Here is a 21121-nt window from a genome sequence, read left to right as displayed (position 1 = left end):
CTGATAACTGCGCGCTTGCTGCACACACCCATGAGGACATGCAGTTCATTATGGACAGGTTCTCAACCTCCTGCAGGCGTTTTGGACTCGCCATCAGCCTCAGCAAGACGAGTCCATGTTCCAACCAGCTAGCTCACAGAACGCCAGTGCCTCCTCCCCACCTGCAATCAAGATCGATGGCACAGAGATCAAGTCAGTCGACAATTTTTGCTACCTGGGCAGCACCCTATGCAGCAACGGAGCCCTTGATGCAGAAGTGACGCTGCGCATCGCCAAGGCCAGCTCAACAACAGGCTGTGGAACAACAAAGGCATCAGGCTCAGCACCAAATTCAAAACCTACAGAGCTGTTGTGCTGACCACCTTGTTGTACTGCTGTGAAACATGGACGACGTATCGCCGTCATTTAACAACTTGAGCAGTTTCACCAGAGATACCTACGAAAGATCCTCGGCACAAAGTGGCAAGACAGGGTCCCCAACCGCCAGGTCCTAGAGAGGAGCGGCCTGCCCAGCATCGAAAGCCTGCTGATCCAGTGCCAGCTACGCTGGACAGGACACGTTGTCCGCATGACAGACAGCAGAATCCCGAAGATCCTTTTGTATGGCCAGCTGAAGGAAGGCCACCGTGAACTTGGAAGACCCTGCAAGCGCTTGACAAGGACACCTTGAAGACAAACCTCAAAGCCTGTGACATAGACATCGCTTCCTGGGAAACTGATGCCCTTGACCGCTCTCGCTGGAGGATGCTGTGCTCTAGTGGCATAAAGACGTTTGAAAACAAGAGAATGCTGGCCATTAAGGAGAAGCGTGAGCGAAGGAAGCAGGGCTCAACTTCTGGAGACATTTTCCCTTGCAACACCTGTGGGAAGTGCTGTGCATCCAGAATCGGCTAAGCCTGCCTTCTACTCATCCGTCGGACCGACGGGAGTCTCCATCATTATTTTGTGCTTTGCCGTAAAATTTAGTATCATCTGCAAATATTTTGTATTTGCTTTCCATACTTTCAGGAAGGTCATTTATGTATATTGTAAAAAGCACTGGGCCAAATATGCTACCTTGTGGTATACCACTAACAACATTTTCATTTGTTGACATTTTTTCTCCAATTTAAACAACCTAGCTGTGTTCTTTCTGACAAGAAGTTTTTTTTGTCCAGTTCAGAATGGTTCCAGTAATACCATATAAAGCTAATTTTTATAAAAGTCTTTGATGTGGTACAGAGTCAAATGCTTTTCCAGTCTAAATAAATTATGTCTACAGGTTCACGTCTTTTCCATCCCAATCCATTGATGCCCAGTCCACGTTATTTATCATTTCTCTCATTCCATTATAGTTTCCCATTTTTAAGTCAAATTTATACTTTGTTCTGCTTTTTCCTTCACCAATGAAATGTGGATCTGAAAAACCAACATATCATGGCCACTCTTTCCCAGGGGATCTAGGTGGTTGATATCTGATACTAAATTGTTTTCATTTACTATTACCAGATCCACAATACTGGGTTTTAGATTTGGTTTTGTTCTTGTTTGTTTTGACACCTTTTGTATCAGAAAGGCATCACGTAAACATTCAATAAATTTATTGTCTGAAGGGCCTGTCCAAGTACCATCCCATTGCACAGCTGGATAATACATACTTTGTTGAACTTGATTTAGTTATTTCTTTGGACTTTAAGAGTTCAGATAATTTTTCTGTGTTTTGTTTTGATGAATGTATATACACCCGATTAAAACTCTCTCATCATTCAAATTTGCAGCATACACTTTCTTCAAAAGTAAAATTTGTTGATGTAGGACATTCTTGGGTTTTAAGGATTTGTGTACATACAGGGCCACACCTCTCTTTTCGTTGGTATTAGTAAATATATCATAATTTGGGATATTACAGTGCACTATAATATTGAATTTATATTGTTCTGTTTTTTTGTTGTTGTTTTTGTTGTTGTTTTTTAATTGTTTCTGTGAGACCAATAATATGTGATTTTATTTCACGCACTCTTATCTTAAGATCGTTCATCTATCTTATTGGAGAGGCTATCTATATTACTATCTAAGAGAACAACAATCACAGGAAAACTGAAATTCTTTAACTGAAATTATTTACAATCTGTTTTACATTGTCAGGTTATTATTTTATTATTATTATTATTGCTACTACTATCTTTTTTATATTATAATTATTTATTTATTTATTTATGTAAGCTTATCTATTATTTATTCACCTTTCTTTCTTCTTCTTTTTTTTTTCTCTCAAGGCCTGACAAAGCGCGTTGGGTTACGCTGCTGGTCAGGCATCTGCTTGGCAGATGTGGTGTAGCGTATATGGATTTGTCCGAACGCAGTGACGCCTCCTTGAGCTACTGAAACTGAAACTGAAACTGTCAGGTTGCAGTCACTCGTCATCTGTCTAAGTCAAGGTCTGGTCCTCAACTTTCGTCTTCATTTTGACTATTTGGCCGTGTAATTAAATCCTTCAGTCTCCCCTTTGGCCGTTCTTTCTTTTTTCTTTTTTTTTCCGTCTGTCAGTAGATCCTTGAATTTTTGTCTTTCTGTTGGTATCATGTCATTGTGTACACCTTTTCATAGGGTCACTAATTCCCTCAGTGATTTGTCATTGTTACTTCTTTTTTTTTCATGATTTCTCTTTTTCTACTTTCTGTGTTCACAGTCACTTTCAACATTCTAGGTCTGTTCCCCCTTGTTTTCCCAACCTGGTTGGGTTTGTCAGTTCTCTATTATCCACTCTTTTTCGTCTCTTTCTGCGAGGGCTTCTGTCAGTTTTCTATCCACAATTTCTTCCTCTTTTTTTTCTCTCGTTTCCCCCAGCCGGCTTTGTTTTCAACAATTTTGGATGATCAGATGTCTTGCAATTTAATCAACTTCTTTTCTTTTCTTTTTTTTAACTTCGACGCCGGGAGCGATCACAAGAACACGTCCTGTTTGCCTTTGTCACAATGCTGTTGATATGGTTCATGACTGAAGCGGATATTGGACTGGAGTGTGACACCAAGATATTTAGTGGCTGTCACAGACGGGGCTCCAGCCGATGACCGTACAGATGGTACTCCCGAGGACAGCTGTTTCTCCTCGTGGTGCACATGAGGACACTACATTTTTCAGGATGGAATTTCGTCTTCCATTCATCTTCTCAGGTCCGTCAGTCTTGCAGTGTGTGTGTGTGCCGGTGTCAGTGTGTGCACGCATGCACGCACGCACGCTCGCACGCACGCACGCACGCACACACACACACACACACACACACACACACACGTGCATTCAGTGTCCTGAACAGGCATAATTTTGAGCGCTCATTTTCGCCCAGCACCTAACGGATTGTGCAGATGACGATAGAATGCACCGCCAGGTGGCGCATCAAGTCGTTTGCTGATCGTGTCCTCGCATGACATCTTGACCACAAACCGAAGGTAGGCCAACTACATACACCCACACAAACATTCGAGCGCAATGGAGGAACGAATGTCATGACTGGACGGTCTCTCGTTTTCCTGTAGGTGTTAAAAGCATATCATTGTTCATTATCTTGCTCGTAAAATTGATGGATCCCGCACTGAGCAGCCATCTTTTGATTTTTGCAGCTCATCGATTGTTCGCAGACAACGGTGCTTTACACACCAATCCAAAATATTATTCTTTGTTGCAGTGTTTTGACATCGGCTGTAAATATCAGAAATGGGTGTAGAGGACAGGGCTGCAGCGAAAGAGCTGGATCAGTGGATCGAGCAGCTGAACGAATGCAAGCAGCTAACCGAAAATCAAGTGAAAACACTGTGTGAAAAGGTGAGCAGAATGGGGTACCGCTTTGTCTACTTTCATTTTCACTACCGCAACACCCAAGACAAATAGAAATGCTATGATTAATACAACCTTGTAATAGTAGCTCAAGATTCTAATTCAGAATCGAAAAAATTATATAGTTTGGTGATAAGATTACAACTGCTTTTGATTTTTTCACATTGTGCAGATAATTATTGATCAATTTTATCTTTTTGACATAGGTGTTGGCAAAAAGTAGATGATGCTCAAGAGAAAAATATCAGTTTAAGAAGGGGATTGGGTAAATTGCAAATGATGTCATGAATTGGATTATTGAAAAAGAAACAAGAAGGGTAATTCTTATGTTTATATGGACTGGTCTCATTAAATTTTTCTCTGGTCCAAACAACATCAACATGGCTTTAATTGTTTTCTCATGTAACAAAAAAGGATAATTGATTGGTTGAATACTTGTTCATATATGTAGTCATTGTATACTTAAGTATTTACCCCATGAAAATAAGCAAGTGACGGGAGTAGTGGCAGAATGGTTAGAGCACTGGATTCTGGCTCGAGCTTCCTGATTTCAATCCCTGGTTTGGTGCACCTGGTGGGTGAAGAGTGGAGATTTTTTGGACTTTCCAGCTCAGCATATGTGCAGACCTACTAGTGCCTGAACCCCCTGTGTGTGTATACACATGCGAAAGATCAAATATGCACGTTAAAGATCCCGTAATCTATGTCAGTGTTCGGTTGGTTATTGAGATGAAAACACCCAGCATACACCCACCACAACAACAAAAAAGCAGCTACCAATTACACACACACACACACACACACACACACACACATTTTTTTTTTTTTTCATGTCTAATATCACTTAAAGTGGATAGACATTAAATGAAATTGAACACACACACACACACACACACACACACACACACACATACATATCTCTGTATATTTGTGTGTTTAAAATGGAAACAGAACTCCAAATAGTTAACTGTGCAACTGTAAAAATCTAAAAAGTTTAAACTGGTACTAAAATTGTCCAAAAGTTATTTAGTAAATGACTGATAAAAGGACAAAAATTTCAGTATAAAAAACACTAGTGTTTCTGACAGTTGTTGCAATGTGGACATTCCTTTGCTGACCTCCCTCTCTTTGCATAGCAACAAAACTGAAACCAAGTCCTGCTCTTCCTCATCAGTACATAATCTATACTACATTTTGTAAGGTACCACCTTAACATAATGTTAATTATTTATTTGCAGTTTTATGTTATTCTATTGAATTGTATTACTTTTTCAGTTTTTGTCACAACAGATTTCTCTGTGTGAAAATCAGGCTGCTGTCCCTGGAGAGAGCATGTTGACACATTTCTGTATGCAAGTGTGTTTGTTTTGGTATCAAATTTAAAGTTAATTTGCTTGAGACAACCCTTCTGTTGCTGTGGGTTCTTTGACATGCCTTAAAGTCCATGCTGCACAGGGAATCGTGGTTCGCAGTCTCATTCATGTGACTAGATACAATTGAAATATTGCAAAATGAAAAGGCAGGCTTCTAGGCTGTGTTTTTTGGTTTGTTTTTGTTTTTTCCCCAATAACTAAGAACCATTTCATTTTTCTTTTTATAAAATCCATAATATAGTAAGAATGGTTTTTTGTCATTGTTGTTGGGTTTGTTTGGGGTTTGTTTTGTTTTTGTTTTTTGTTTGTTTGTTTTTTTTGTTGTGTTGTTGTTTTTTGGTTTTGTTTTTTTAATATAGATTTTACTTTTTACTTTTAGATTTTAAACTCATAATTGAGTGATAATGTTTTTGCCGCATTAGATGGCCACTGGTCAGTCCCATATGAGCACCTTACATTTTATGCTGTGAACTGTTCTCTTGGCAAATGTATTTAGATTTTGTCCAAAGGGTTTTGTTTTTGTTTTGTTTTTTTAATTGATTTACTGTTTTAGTGTTTATGCACACAGTGAAATGGACATATTACAGTAATCTGCTTGAGTTTGACAATGCAATAATTTTTTTTTTAAATCAATCAAATTGAAAACTACATGAATATTTGGTCAATGTTACATGGCTTTGGGTTTAAAATTGCATTGCATGTGTAATTCCCGTGGGCCAAAGAAATGATACACGGTGGTGGGTTTAAATTACATTGAATGCATTTATGTTTGATTTCCACAGGCCAAAGAGCTGTTGTCCAAGGAGTCCAACGTGCAGGAGGTGAAGGCCCCAGTGACGGTGTGCGGAGATGTGCACGGCCAGTTCCATGACCTGATGGAGTTGTTCCGTATCGGGGGCAGGTCCCCGGACACCAACTATCTCTTCATGGGAGACTATGTTGATCGGGGCTACTACTCAGTGGAGACGGTCTCACTGCTAGTGGCTTTGAAGGTCGGTTTGGTTTCTTCATCCACGTTTGTTTTGTTGTTCGGGTTGTTTTTTTTTGGGTTTTTTTTTTTTTTTTGGTTTTTTTTGTTTTGTTTTGTTTTGTTTGTTTTTTAATTCTCTATTTTTCTGCTCTTCGTTTCAGTCTGCTTGTCTGTCTCTTTTAGTGTCTTAGTCTTTCTTAGCCTCCTGTGTGTGCATACTTAAAAATGGACACATAATTCAAGTTTAATTACAAATACTTAACCGTGACCCACTAGTGCAGACTCCGAGATTTGATTTATCCAGTAACCTTTTTCTTTCTTTTTTTTTCTTTTTTTTTAGTCATAGAGATCACAGATCAAAACACAAAGAAATGAAAAACACAATAGAGCACTGTTTGGGACTGTTGATGAAAGTAAAACACATGCAAACACACATATAGATACACATGCACACATAAAAATTTTTAATCAGTGTGTGTGTTGTTATTTTCAACTTCTCATGGTCATTATCAAGATGGTGAGTGTCAGACATTTAATGCTTGATACATACACCATCAAAATCTTCAAGCAACTGATAGCCAGTTCATGCACACACACAAAAAAAAAAGAAAAAAAAAAGAAAAGGATTTGTTGAAAATTCAAATAAAAGAGAATAATGAAATATTCAACACTATTAACTTTCCTTTTCTGGTGTGGATTTTTTTGTTGTTGCTGATCAGTTCTGTGTTAATGTAGACATATGTTACACTATAGGCTGCCTGCCCCATTGATCCTTCCACATAAATTTCATCAATCGCTTTGGTATTTTTCAAAATAATATGTTTGTTTGAAAGTTGCTAGAAGTGGTGAAAGCTTCAGACAAAAAATATTTAGCCACTTTAGAAGGGACCAAATCCAGTTTCTGTGGTTGATTTGATAGGAATGACAGCTTTGTTACTTTTATATCATGTAGAGGGAAGAAGGGGAGAGAGCCACCTCCTTTAGCAGACTTGATCCTAAGCGATGCAGCCATGCTGGAGCAGCATATTCTGTGGCTGAACAGGTTGATCAGAGAATTGAGGTATCTGTTCCAAGTGTCACATCTGTGCATGGATTTCAGCGGTGTTGGAGTTGCACTATCATTTTCAACCAGGCAGTTTCTGTTTTGTCACAGTCAGAAGTTTTCCTTCCACTGTTTGTAGACATGTCATCCTGCTTGCAGCGAGCGTGGCCAGCACAGAGGAGCCTGCATTGTCTGAGCAGTGTGTTGTACAAGATGGGAATGCCGGTGAGGGACAGGACCACAGTATTAGATGGACACTTTGTCTTTCCAGAAGATGCGTGGGATGCAACAGAGGCACCTCAGGTGGAGGGTGTTGCTGGAGTCCTCTTTCCTTTCTGGCATGTCATTAGTGTTGGTACTGTTATGAAAAAAGAAGTTAAAGTTGTTAAAATAGGTGTAAATTAGGCAAATATTTCTTGCACTTTTGTTTGTATGTGTGCTGCAGCTACATTTTTTTTTTTTTGTTTGTTTGTTTGTTTCTTCAGCCCTCCTGTAGCCCTCAAGATCAAACAGAAGAAGTAGAAATGAATGCTATCTTGTGCAGGTTAGATTCAAGGACCGGATCACCATCCTTAGAGGCAACCACGAAAGTCGGCAGATCACCCAGGTGTATGGATTCTATGACGAGTGCCTGCGGAAGTACGGCAATGCCAACGTATGGAAATACTTCACAGACCTTTTTGATTACCTGCCGCTCACCGCCCTTGTGCAAGGACAGGTGAACCATTTGCTTTCTGTGATTTTGTGAAATTGCATCTTCAGTAGGCATGCTTGACCAATGGATGATACGGCCTGATGTCTTTTTAACATAACCAACCAAAACCTAGAATAACATTGCAAGTGGTGGAAAAGAAAGTTTTGACATCTTTCTCATTTTGAGTAAGTCATATTAGACCGATTTTGAAAACTGATGGAAGTGTTCTTAAAGCACAATGATTTCTCCAGTGTTCCCCAGCTGATGTTGACTAAAAATTGAAACAAAACAGAGGCAGTCAGTCATTGTGCAGACTCTGGTCTGATGCAATGAGTTTCAGTTTCAAGGTGTCACAGCATTCAGACAGATCCATACACCAGTATACTGTACATTACATCTACTGGGGGGGAAAATGCCTTACCTTCTTATTACCCAGTGCGCTGATCAGGCTTTGAGAGGATTTTCAACACACATTTTTTTCTGTTTAAAAATGACGATATGACTTTCATATTTTTAGGACATGTTTCACAGACTGTAACATGCTGATATTGTTTGACAGGTTTTGATGAACGATGCACTGCTGTCAGATTGTTCTGACTTCTCACCAAGCTTTTCAGGTTCATTTGCTCACAGTAAGCTTTCAGTTGTGGTGGGTTGGTTTCAGATCTTCTGTTTGCACGGAGGACTGTCGCCATCCATTGACACACTTGACCACATCAGGGCACTGGACAGGATACAAGAGGTCCCTCACGAGGTGAGATTAGTTTCTACTCATTGCCGCTTATTGCATAAAGCAGATCTCTGGTTATAAACTGGATGTGCACTTTTTCTGAGAGCGCCTACTGCTGGAATGTTCCAGTGATTCTGATGTGTCAGGAGTATATGGACATTTGTCAGTATTGTACAGGCAGAAAGATTCCTATAATTTTGGTTTCAAGTATCCCGCCCCCAATCCCTCCCTGCACCCCCCCTCCCCACTCCCTACCAGTCTCTTCCCAGTTACAGAGTGCTTAGGGAGGGATAGTGAAAACCCCTATTCTGATACCGCTAATCAAAAATAAAGAGAAAATCCTTTCTAATGAGTAAGATCAGTTTCCATTACTTTCTGTTGTGAGTTCTCCTACCTTTAAACCCCAAATCTGACTTTTTGGATTGATTTTTTTAATCGTTGGACAACCATTCCACCACACATTATGTTAATGTCCCACTCTTGTTTATTACAGACATGTCAAATTTTGTGTATTTTCTTGCTCTGTGTTTAAGGTATTGTTGGTTGGAAAGGGGAGGAGGGAAGATATCCTGATCTTTCTAACACCAGTTGTGTGTGTTCCTTTTTATCTGCAACATTGGTCTCCCTTGTTGCTATTTAATTGCTACCTGCAACATTTTGTAAACACCTTTCATTTTGAAAAATCTGTTTCCCAACTTTGTCCAACACAAGAAAATAAACAGTGTTGTATATCCTTCTGTCTGTCTGAATGATGCAGAAATAAAACTCTGATTCAATATAGTTAAATAAAATATTGCAATAAGCCTGTCCAAAAACTTTTTTTCTTTGATCTTGCATCCTTGAACTTAACCCTTTTGCCACTTCTCTGTCAGTCAGCCTGCCCGGAGTGAAACTAGGTCAGCTTAACCAGAGCACAGGTAGAAACTACCTGTGCAAGAGATCTATTGAGACGCATGGGGCGTGCTGTTCTCAAACTACTGTATATTTGGAACCACTCAGTCAGTCTCACTAATGCAAAGAGATTGTTGCATATTGTCAAAATCGATTTTTATCTTTGCACTTCGCACCCCGCTTGAAGCAGTAACACACGACTTTTTCCATGCACGGCTTTCTTCCTCTTTGTAAGTGCTGTCAGTATCAGTTTTGTCATTGTGGTTAAATAGCGAATGAACATTGCCATCAATTCCTTCTGAATTACTATCACAGTATCAGCAGTGAATTGAGAGTTTGGACTCTCATCCATAATAATATTTACAGCGTCAGCTAAAGCATACTGGCATGAAGCATAAAGTCTGTTAGAAGTACTGGGTTGAGTGTCCACAGCAGGTGTTGAGTGATCGCAGTTTAGCTTGCTTCGTTTGTCATCAAAACACGCAGTGAAAATAAACGTCCCATTCAAAAACAAAGGCAATACAATATCAAGGCTGAAAGTGAAGGACTGACCTTTGTATTTGTATTTGTATTTCATTTTATCACAACAGATTTCTCTGTGTGAAATTCAGGCTGCTCTCCCCAGGGAGAGCGCATCGCTACACTACAGCACCACACTTTTTTTTTTTTTTTTCTGCGTGCAGTTTTGTTTGTTTTTCCTTTCACCTCATGTAAACATTGTGACTGATTCAGGGCAGAGAAGAACATCGTGGGAAGTCAGTCTAATAATTTTGTCAGTTGGTGTCACCTTCACAGGGATCGCACTAGACTTTTTCAAAACGCATGCAGCTTACGCAAAGTCGGCAAAAAAACGCGTAAGTTAGAGTCAGAATTGCGTCAGACCTATGACACTAAATCAAAGGTTTACTCACCTATTTTCGTCGCTCACGTCGGCGCTGAAATTCACCGCAAGTCCTGACAATCAGTTCGTTGCACTGGCTCGATGCTGGACCTTCCATTGCAATGCGCAACAGCGTGTCCACATGCGCATCTGTCAGTCTTGATGCATCTGTCAGTCTTGATCGGTCAGCAGTTTTGATCATATTTTGCCAGCTGAAACCTCTCTCACAAGGAACAGCTGACAGGGACTGTCAATGCAATGTTCACCAGCACAGCAAAATCAGGATATGTTGTGTCATAATCCATGATGACGACTTTGCAGGCTTTCTCGAACTGGTCACGCCCTGTAATGACGCCACTCTGTTCCAAAACTCGTCAGCTAAGCAGTGTTGTGTGCGCGTGTACTCTGTTAATTGGCTGTAGCTGTTAAGAGTCACGTAGGCATCTCACAGTGCTCCGCAGGCACAGACACTTTGTCTTGTACCGTCTGATTCAGTATCGCAAACCTAGCTGCCAAGTCAGTCCTAAAGTTGCATTGATACGGCTTGGAGTAAAAGTTGTTTTGCGTAAGTGTTACGCGTGAGCGCTGTGAAAATGCGTCAGCGAAAATCAAAATGCATCAAATACGCGAAAAACATGCGTTAACGCGATCCCTGCCTTCAGTAGTGAACCCCTGCAGTCGAATCACATCGCCTCAAGTGGTGTAAGGGTTAAGTTGTTTCAGCTGAGCTAGCTACTATTTCTCTGTAGATTTTACTAAAGTTCTGATCTATTCTTTTTAATTCTCACAATTTCTTAATTTCCATGGTAAATTGAACGTGGAAGCATATATAATTTTTTCCATATATCTGTCACAAAGTCATTTCTGGCACTGGACACCAGCACCTCATTTTCCACTTCAACTCCATGTTTAGATACCCTGTCAGCTTTATTTCCGACCATCTTTGTCTTCATTAAGCTTTGAAAGCTTTTGGTCCATTGATCTTTTTTCTGGTCAAGAGTTAAATCCTTGGATTTTATTTTGACTGTAGACAGAGATTTTATTCCTCTTGAATCGAACACTTGCTTTCTTTTAAGTGTGTGTGTGTGTGTGCATTATTAAGTTTTTACATTCATGGTGTTTGATTTTGTTTGTTTTGTTGTTGTTTTGTTTTTGTTTAAATATGCTGTTTTTTGTTTTTTTGGTTTTTCCTTAGCTCACTTCCGCAAGGAGGCGTCACTGCATTTGGACATATCCATATACACTACACCTTATCTGCTCGGCAGATGCCTGACCAGCAGTGTAACCCAAAGCTCTTAGTCAGGCCTTGAGAGAATAATTAGTATGGTGGGAGTGTGGGGGGGTTCTTGATCAGAGGCAATACATTTCATTCAATTGCTCATTTTTTGATATAAACCTGTTTTGTTCTGTTTATGATAATGGAACTGAAATGATAAACATGGATCATTGGATGAAAGACAAAAAATAATCAGTACAAACCAGTTAGAGCAAAACAAAACAAACAACGAAAAAATAACACTAAACACCATGACAGGAGCACCATACTCGTGAGAAAGGATGCTCAGCTCTCTTCTGTAAACATGTCAATAATTTTTCTTTAAAAGTGAAAGTAAAGTATTCTTTACCATGGTGATGTGTTCAGCAGTACAACGCCCCCACAACCAAGCCAGGTTACAGTGACAAAGTATTGTTGTATCAGGGCCCGATGTGCGACTTGTTGTGGTCGGACCCGGATGATCGTGGGGGCTGGGGCATTTCCCCACGGGGCGCAGGCTACACCTTTGGCCAGGATATCTCGGAGACCTTCAACCACAGCAACGGCCTGACCCTCATCTCCAGGGCCCACCAGTTGGTCATGGAGGTGAGAGATCAATCACTAGGCTGTAGTGTGTACCATGCAGGTGACAGGTGTATGAATGTTTTTGTGTGTGTGATGATGTGGACATACTTGTCATTTGGATAGTTTGTCAGGGATTGCAGAAAAGGGTGAGGGGGTGGGGAGTTTGGTTGTTGTGATGGGACGTCCCTGTCATTTAATCATTTGCGGTGATTTGTCAGAAGGAGGTGGGATATGAGTTTTTCTTATGATGTGACATCCCTTTTGTTTTATAATTGGTCAGGGTTTAAAAAATGGGGTGGGGCATCAGCTGTTTTTATGATGAGATGCCCCTGTCCTTCGCTACTCTTTCAGTGTTTGCAGTGGGGGCTGGGTATGACTTGGGGTTTTTTTTTATATTTGGTCAGGATTCACAGACGGGGATGAGGCATCACTTTTTGTGATGAGATGTCCATGTCTGATAATTTGTTAGGGTTTGCTGAAGGGTGCAAGATATGACTTTTTTTGTGATGGGGCATCCCATTTGTTTGATAGTTTGTCAGAGTACAGAGAAGGGGTTGGGGTAGGACATTTTTTATGATGGGACGGACTTGTCATTTGATAGTTTTTTGGAGGGTTCACAGAAGCAGTTAGGATAGGTGGGTTGAGTTGTCTTTTTTGTCTTTGTGTGTGTGTGTGTGTGACTTTTTTTAATTCTTTGATTTTGGTTATGAAAATACATTTGTATTCTTTTGTAATGTTAGAACTTTCTGTCATTAGGGTCCTTTCTTCATGTGAAAAGTTCATTACATTGTTTTTCATTGTTATTTTTTTGTGGTTTTGGTTGTTGTTTTTTGGTTGTTTTGCTCTTTTCATTTGTTTGTTGTTGTATTTTAGTTAACGTTTTCCCCATCATGATGATGCATAGTTCATAATTACTGAAGTTAAAATCAACTGCCAGGTTGTGACTGAACAGTGAGCAGCCATATTTGCAAGGTATGCAGAGGCCTATTAAGAAAACAACATTTTCACAAAGATAAATAAATTGGTTTTTGATGCAAGAAAGACACTCTGCATGAATTTTGTGCTGTTCCTTTGAAGTTAATTCAGTGGTCTCAGCGTGTTAAGCAGTGGATTTTTTTTCATGTTGCAGGGTTACAATTGGTGCCATGATCGCAATGTGGTGACAATCTTCAGTGCTCCCAACTATTGTTACCGCTGCGGGAATCAGGCCGCCCTCATGGAGTTAGATGACACCTTAAAATATTCCTTGTGAGTTGACAGTTTCCTTTTTTTCTTAACTTTCATCATCTTTTGCTTGTCCAGATGTCTTAAGTAATGTACTGCCACTTCAGGCCTTGGAAATGACCATCGCAAAGTCTAACAGACGAGATTATTCCCACCAAAAGCAGCATACTTGCCTAACACCAGCCTTATTAGGTGTGGTCGCAATTTTTTTTTCTTAATGCCACAGAACCATGGGTTTTGCAATGCTTCCAATCCATAAGATGGCATTCTTTTGATCTGTTAACAAATGATAGGAAGCAGATGAACAGGGGATTGGCCATCAGGAAAATCTGCCCCAGAAATTATGTACCCATAGTTTTCAATGTTTGTCAAGCCTTGGGTTTTCTTCCTGTTCATGTTCCTTTGTCTCTGTATGTCTGTCTCTGTGCCTCTCTCTCTCTCTCTCTCTCTCTGTTTCTCTCTCTCTCTCTCCCATACTGGGTGTAAACATGGGGTGGGGGAGGGGGTGCCAAAGAGGGAAGGGTTCCGATTGTGGTCAAATTTTTCAAAATCTCACTTTTAGCTAGTATTGGGGGTGTGCCCACCAGATGAGATATTTAGCACGGGTACTGTATCCAATAGCTGATGCTAGCTTACTTCGTTTGTGCTGGTATATAACTCAGGTTTGATGCTTCACATGCTTAATGTTGTTTGTTTTTCTCCTCTGCTTCTTCGTCCAGCCACTAGAAGTGCCTGTCTGAGAGTGAAGATTTATTGTGCCTTTTATATGGTATTGTTTGTGAGGGGGGAATAGTAAGAGTGTTTATGCTGTGCCTGTGATTGGTCACACTGTTAAAAATTAAGCAGACAGTGTTCTTTGCAGTTGCATCCATCTTAAGATCAGATCCACAGCTTTTCTGAATGAAATATTTGCTGGTTTATTCTTGTTTGTTTGTTTTCAGCCTTCAGTTTGACCCTGCTCCCCGGCGAGGAGAACCTCATGTGACCAGGAGAACCCCTGACTACTTCCTGTAGATTCGCAGTTGTCTGGCATCTGTCACGGCACAGCAACTCTTTTTGACCATGGTTTGGGGGAACAGTGGGGAAGGTGGGGCAGTGGAATGTGTGATAAACTGGTGCTGGAAGTAAGATAAGCGCTTGACGGTTTCCCTCCAGAATTTTTTTGATTTTGTTTTGTTTTTGTTTTTTAGCCCAGATGGGTTTGTCTGTATCATTTCATCGCCCATCTTCAACAGCTGTCCTTGTGATGATGATGATGATGATGATGACGGAGGCATTAATGACATTTTCTGACAAATGTGCTGTCTTTCAAAAGAGCAGATATTTTTCATGAATCAAACCCAAGTTTTTTCTTTTTTTTCTCATGTAAAATGTAATACAATTGAAAGAAAATGAATAATACAGCTGAAATGTTTCACCCCTTCAGTTCTATGATTGTAAACTTTGTCCTTACCCAGGAGAGAATGGTGTAAGGTAGTGTCTGTCATTTGTTGTTTGTAACACATGCCCATTGCCAGTTTTGTGACAGTTTTTGGCAACCTGGAATAATTGCATATGAATTCCTGTTTTGAGATGTACATGTGCTGATATCAGCCTGAGATGACGGTGAAGTAGCCTGAATGGAACTTAAACATTTGGCGTATGGTCTGGCAGAAGCCGCCTAAAACTGAAACAACACTGGCTGATTCTTTCCTGGCTCCAGTCAGCAACATCTGAGTTGGCTGAATTGTACTTTAATACTGTATGGCAAGTTTTCAGCAGCTGCTTGTAAAAAAAAAAAAAAAAAAAAGTGTTGAAAGAGTGAGTAAGCTGATGGTGCTAATGCAGATTGTTCAGATGGCTTTATTTACACAGAATAAAAATTGTGGCTGTTTTTGTTTTATCAGATGAACTAAGCGTTTTCATCTCAAAAGTTGGTTTGTACCAGATTGCCATACAGTGCCAAATCAGAATTTCCCCTGCTTGCTTTTTACATTTTTTCCCCTTTTGGGCAGCTTCAGAAATTAACAAATTCACACATAACAAATTATATTCACAAAGGTTTTGCTTATCAGTCCATAACGTACGCCATTTGTGAGTCTGCAATGCCTACAGTTGATGACAGCAAATTGGTGACATGGCAGGTTGCTCAAAGACGATGGTGACTGACAAAACAGAATTAGATTGAGTTGGCATCTGATTTCATTTTCTGACAAACACATGCAGTTCAATGTGGTGCGTGGTGCATTGTGAATTGACGATGACAGCACTGTGCCACCACAGTTTTATATTGTGTTATAGTACAGGATTCAGAAACATGACATGTGCATGCTGAACAGTTCATTGGTCATTGCACTGGACTTGCAACTATAGACAAAGCTATAATGTCTGTGACTTCAAATGCAAGTCTGCGTCTGTGGCTTCAAATCCAAGTCACACTTGGATAGTTCAAGGTGGAGATTTTCCCTATCTCCCAGGTCAGTCTTAATCCCCTCTCTGTATGTATGCATGCAAAATACCATGTCAGTTTTCCATTCGATTTAGCCCTTGACTAGTCAGTTGATGCTGCATGAAAGGCTCTGGGTTACTGAACTACATTAGTGGGCAGCGACAAACGGATTCATCAGCGGCATCAATATGTGACACAGACACGTCACTTTGCTGACAAGCTTGTTCAGCAGACACATCCAAGGGGTTAAGGAAACAGAAGCATGCATGGTTGTCTGTCCTAAAACAGTACATGGGTTCCATTATGGCAGATCAAACAGTCACAGGTGTAAATATCTGTTTGAGGAAAGCAGTGATCATGGGAGGTGCAGTCCACACATGGAAAAGCAGAAGCATGCCATGTATTCACAGTGACGTACAGCACCAGCAGTTAGTGTATAGCAAGTCACCACTTCAGAAAAAAAATATATCAGTCTAAACAGCTGTCACGTAAAAAAGAATTCCTGTTCCTGCTGTAATAATTTTATCTGTATTGTGAAACATGAATGTTCAAAACACTTTCTATGGTAGACAGAGGAAAGTTAAAGTGGATAAAGTAAAACTTAAATAACTAAGATTTATTTGGAGCACAAAAGTTTAATGATCAACACAAGACAGGTGCAAATTTTTGACAAAATTCCTTTCCAATTACATGTCTTGTGATTGTTGTTGGGTTTTTTTTTTTTTAATTTTGCATTGCAGATAATTGCAAATAAATTTGTTTTTTTCCAAGAAAACTGCATCCGCTTTGCTTAAAATGTGATGAAATGAAATTGGTTGGATTGAATAAAATGAGCACTGTTTGTAGTAGGCATTAGCATGGCTTGTTATGTAATTCCTTTTTTTTTTTTTAAGTTAAAATTCAGAGCATGACATTTACTGTGAAAAATGCCGAATATTTCATGCCCCAGCCTGAAAGTGGTGTTTGTCTTTAAACACACCCCAAAATTGCTGAAAACTTTGTGTTAAAGAAATTGTTGAATTTACATCCAGATTTACCCGGTCTGTTTTAGAAAGAGTTTTAAAGACTTGAGAGTCACATTTCATCACAGTGTTATCTTTTGAAAATCAGTAATGGTGTGGTTGGGAAGTGGAACAGTCTTTGCTGTGTTTTCATTCACATTTTCATTGTACAGTGTCTGCCATTTGTCTGTCTCTGTCCCTCTCTTTGTCCCTCTCTCTGTCTCTGTCTCTCTCTCTCTCTCTCTCTCTCTCTTTGTGTGTCTGTCTGATGTTTCTTTGAAAATGCGTTCTTACTAAGGTGAAATTAGAGATTTTGGGGTTTTTTTGTTGTTTTTTTAAGCCATTGACAAGGAAGAAACCCATGCATGAGAGCAATGGATTGTTGTATTTGGTGATTTAAGTGCCACTTTGATGAGCAGGTGTGTGTGACAAACTTTACAGTGAATTTTCACAGACCCAGAACTGGAGCGGGGTTGATAATATATATATAAACATGTATATATATATATATATATACAAACATGTATATATATACACGAAACTTTACATACTATTGTGACAGAATTCTAACATTTCCTCTTCAGCAGACTGACTGCTGTTTTGGCATTCTGCTAAAGAGCAATGGTTCTGACATTCTCTTTTTTTTCTTCTTTTCTTTTTTATGTGCTGCAGTGTATACATTATTCCCAGTGAGTGAAATAAAGAATATGAGTGTTGGGGTTAAAAATGTTTATTTTTTCTTTTCAAATAAATAAAAAGCCTCAACCTTTTCATGTTGAAAATTATTAACAGAAAATCATACTGGAAGAAAGTGTGTTGCATTTGAAATCAATATTGTGGTGAAGCAGATATGGCTATCTACTATTTAAAACAATTAACTGCCTGTGAATATGGATCAGTGTCTGCAGTTCTTTTTGTTTTGTTTTTTATTTTGTTTCATTTTTTGTTGTTGTTTTTTGTGAAAAACATTTCCAGCAATTTTTGAGTTTTGAGTTCTGTTGGGGTTTTTTTTTATGTGGTATTACATTTGTTAAAATGTGTTTGTGTTTGTGCCATTTTGTTATTTACAAAGCTTGTTGTACTAAATGATGCTTGTTTGTGTAAGGTTGTTTTTTTTTTGTGTGTGTGTGTGTAATTTTTGTTTTTGGTGGGGGTTTTTTGGTGTTTTTGTTTTGTTTTTTGGTGTTGTTTGTTTGAAGGGGGGGGGGAGAGGTGAGGGGGTTGGAACACTTGGTTTGGTTGGTGTTTTTGTGTTTTTTTCGTGGTTATATGTTTTTTCGTTCTTTTTGGTGGTGTTTTTTTTTTTGTTTGTTTGTTTACTGTATACTAGGGCCTGCTTATTTGATCTGGTCATGCCAGACTTTGCATTTTGTCCAATGAACTTAGCCATTGTTGTGTAAAGTAAACAATGTACATACCACAAATTTTGTTGCTGTGGTTTACTTGGACGCTTGAATGGATGCCATGAAGAAGTCCGAAAGAGGAAATTACTGTGAAGGAAATAAGATGATAAGCCACACAAACAGAATAAATGTTGTAAGATTAGAAAAGATTATACAGCGATGAATATGATTCAGCTGCACAGTTTATCTCCTTCATTCGGATACTTCGATTCCTGACATGAGTTGTGAGCTCATTCATTTCTTTGCAGACTGTGCCACATAAAAGAGGATGGATTGTATCGGGTTCATGCATGCTTTCTCTCCCACTTCCATGTATGCACGCACATTAAACTCGCATGCAAACATTACTCATGTTCATGCGCATGCACACACACACACCAAGCACTCTCACACATACTGTGGCCATGGCACCCATACGCTACACAAATGCAAACACATAATTGTGCTCATCACAACCAATCACACACAAACAATGGACACACATAAGTACAAGTGCGTGCTGAGGCCAGTCAAATGCACTGTGCCTTGCACACGTAATGTTTTAAACATTGTGAGACAAGACCAGTGACGGTGCTGAGCAAATAGCCAAAACATACACAAACTTGTGAATTCATACACTCACATATACATTCACACACCGCCAAAACATACTTAAGAATTCATACACACATGCATACACTCTGCACCTTCATAGAACACACTTGACCCCATCCATGAACAACTTCTGCCAATAGGTCAGTAAACTAATCTGGAACAGTTGACAGGACCAGTTGTGTGAGTGCACACTTGTTTGGGTGCGCACAAGTTTGACCGCTGGATATTGGTCATTTACTTATGCCCATTCGAAAAGTCCCTGTTTCATTTCTTATCGTTTTCCTATAATTTGCCTTTTGCATATGTATTTTTCATTTTATTATCTTTTGAATAAGTTTAATTGATTTATATTATCATTTCTCTCTTTCATTTTTTATACAAACCTTGGGTACCCTCTCTTAGCCTGACCAGCATGCTGGGTTTGGGTTTACGCTTAAGACAGGCATCTGCTCTTTTTTTTTCTTTTTTTTTTGACTCGCCTGTGTAAACAATGTGAGTCTATGTAATAACCCGGTGGTCAGTTGTTTTTTAAAGCAGATGTGATGTGGAGTATTACGGACCAGTCCACACACTTGGACATCTTAAAACTCTCTCTCTCTCTCTCTCTCTCTCTCTCTCACATACACACAATTGTGCATGAATTCAATTTTAGAAAAGAACTCATCACAGAACCCTGTCCTGCCTCTATGACTTCCAACTGATCACATGTTTGCATCAGATAAGCAGGATAAAATCAAGGGTCCAGAATACTGACAACAATCCTTTATGTCAACAGATGTTTTTCAAAAAAAAAAAAAGGTAATTTCGTCACAGGCAAACGCATACGCGCACGCACACACACGCACGCACGCACACACACACACACACACACACACACACACATGCTCACACACACACACACGCATACATACATTTCATTGAAAATAACCATGCTAAAACTTATATAAAGGATAGTGAAACTGAAAGTAAGTATACAATCAGCAAAAAAAAATTGACACCGTGGAAGAATTTGTAATGCATGCGTTCAGAACCAGACGACGAAAAAAGTTGACACCAACCTCTCAGCGACAAGGTAAAAATAGTAACTTCGTCAGTCGCTGACAATGACCACTCCTTCGTGAGGAAAGAATGGAAGTAGGGCGGTTTTCTGTCATCTGTGTTCATACGACCTGCTGATATACAGATTCAATGTAATCTGAATAATTTTGTGAAAAACGAAATATTTAAACATTCAAACAGCAATCTCTCTCTCTCTCTCTCTCTCTCTCTCTCTCTCTCTCTCTCTTTCTTCGTGTGCCTATATATAGTTTCCCTGACATTCAAACTACAGTTTGTCCAAATCTTGCTTTTTCCCTGAATGTTTGCCACTCATCGGCCAACCACATAATTATGCTAAATGATTCACTCCACTGATCCTGATCCAGACTGACTCAATGAAATATAATTAATATATATCCTACTTTCCTCATCAACCGTCGGTACAAATCTATTTTTGGTATCATATACTGTGTCATGTCAAACTGATGTATTCGAGTTTGACATGGTAAGTATATGTATCACCAAACATGGAGTATAACACAAACTCCTCCGTTTGGTGTCATATACTGTACCATGTCAAACTCGAATGCATCAGTTTGACATGGTAAGTATATGTATCACCAAACATGGAGTATAACACAAACTCCTCCGTTTGGTGTCATATACTGTACCATGTCAAACTCGAATGCATCAGTTTGACATGGTAAGTATATGTATCACCAAACATGGAGTATAACACAAACTCCTCCGTTTGGTGTCATATACTGTACCATGTCAAACTCGAATGCATCAGTTTGACATGGTAAGTATATGTATCACCAAGCATGGAGTATAATACAAACTCCTCCTTTTCAATACAAATAACTTGAGTATGCAATAAAGTCAGAACATACAGTGTGCTGTATTCAGAACGTGAAAAATGCACGCTACTATGATCAAACGCCAGAGCACAAATGATTTAATTGCTGTTGCCGCACGCTTGTACACACGAGATAGTTCGATCAGCCTGTAAAGTATACTGTCAAAGCTACCCACGGCAAGTTGCTTTCGTTTGCATGTTGCGTTTGATTTAATCAATATAGTTTATACTGCATGCAATGTCATGTGAACATTAAATTTTCCCGGCAATTTTGACTGATCTTCACGAAGATGACGAATATACATTCAGTAACTACGCCTATACAGTGATGATTGCATTTTTAT

General features: G+C 39.4%; 1 protein-coding gene across 2 annotated transcripts; it reads left to right on the top strand.

The window, feature by feature from the left end:
* The first annotated feature begins 3359 nt into the window (after positions 1-3359).
* LOC143292730 (serine/threonine-protein phosphatase 2A catalytic subunit beta isoform-like) lies at positions 3360-17417 on the top strand. Of its 2 annotated transcripts, none has more exons than XM_076603266.1 (8): positions 3360-3425; positions 3662-3798; positions 5966-6175; positions 7740-7913; positions 8554-8643; positions 12090-12251; positions 13360-13478; positions 14396-17417. In XM_076603266.1, the coding sequence occupies exons 2-8, from the start codon at positions 3691-3693 to the stop codon at positions 14466-14468; spliced, it is 936 nt and encodes a 311-aa protein (XP_076459381.1). In that variant the 5' UTR covers positions 3360-3425; positions 3662-3690; the 3' UTR covers positions 14469-17417. The 2 variants fall into 2 exon arrangements, with proteins under 2 accessions (XP_076459381.1, XP_076459382.1); XM_076603267.1 differs by having other exon boundaries at positions 3408-3508.
* The last annotated feature ends 3704 nt before the right edge of the window (positions 17418-21121 follow it).

This window comes from Babylonia areolata, chromosome 18 (genome assembly GCF_041734735.1).
Source record: "Babylonia areolata isolate BAREFJ2019XMU chromosome 18, ASM4173473v1, whole genome shotgun sequence".
NCBI classification, from domain to species: Eukaryota; Metazoa; Mollusca; class Gastropoda; order Neogastropoda; family Buccinidae; genus Babylonia; species Babylonia areolata.
This window is presented reverse-complemented; position numbering and strand designations above follow the sequence as displayed.

What these genes read in the sequence shown, in the direction of transcription:
- LOC143292730 (XM_076603266.1), top strand. Translation starts at nt 3,691, where the DNA reads ATGGGTGTAGAGGACAGGGCTGCAGCGAAAGAGCTGGATCAGTGGATC. An exon ending in CCCACCAGTTGGTCATGGAG is followed by an intron (nt 12,252 to 13,359) that starts GTGAGAGATCAA and finishes TTCATGTTGCAG; the next exon opens with GGTTACAATTGGTGCCATGA. An exon ending in GACACCTTAAAATATTCCTT is followed by an intron (nt 13,479 to 14,395) that starts GTGAGTTGACAG and finishes GTTTGTTTTCAG; the next exon opens with CCTTCAGTTTGACCCTGCTC.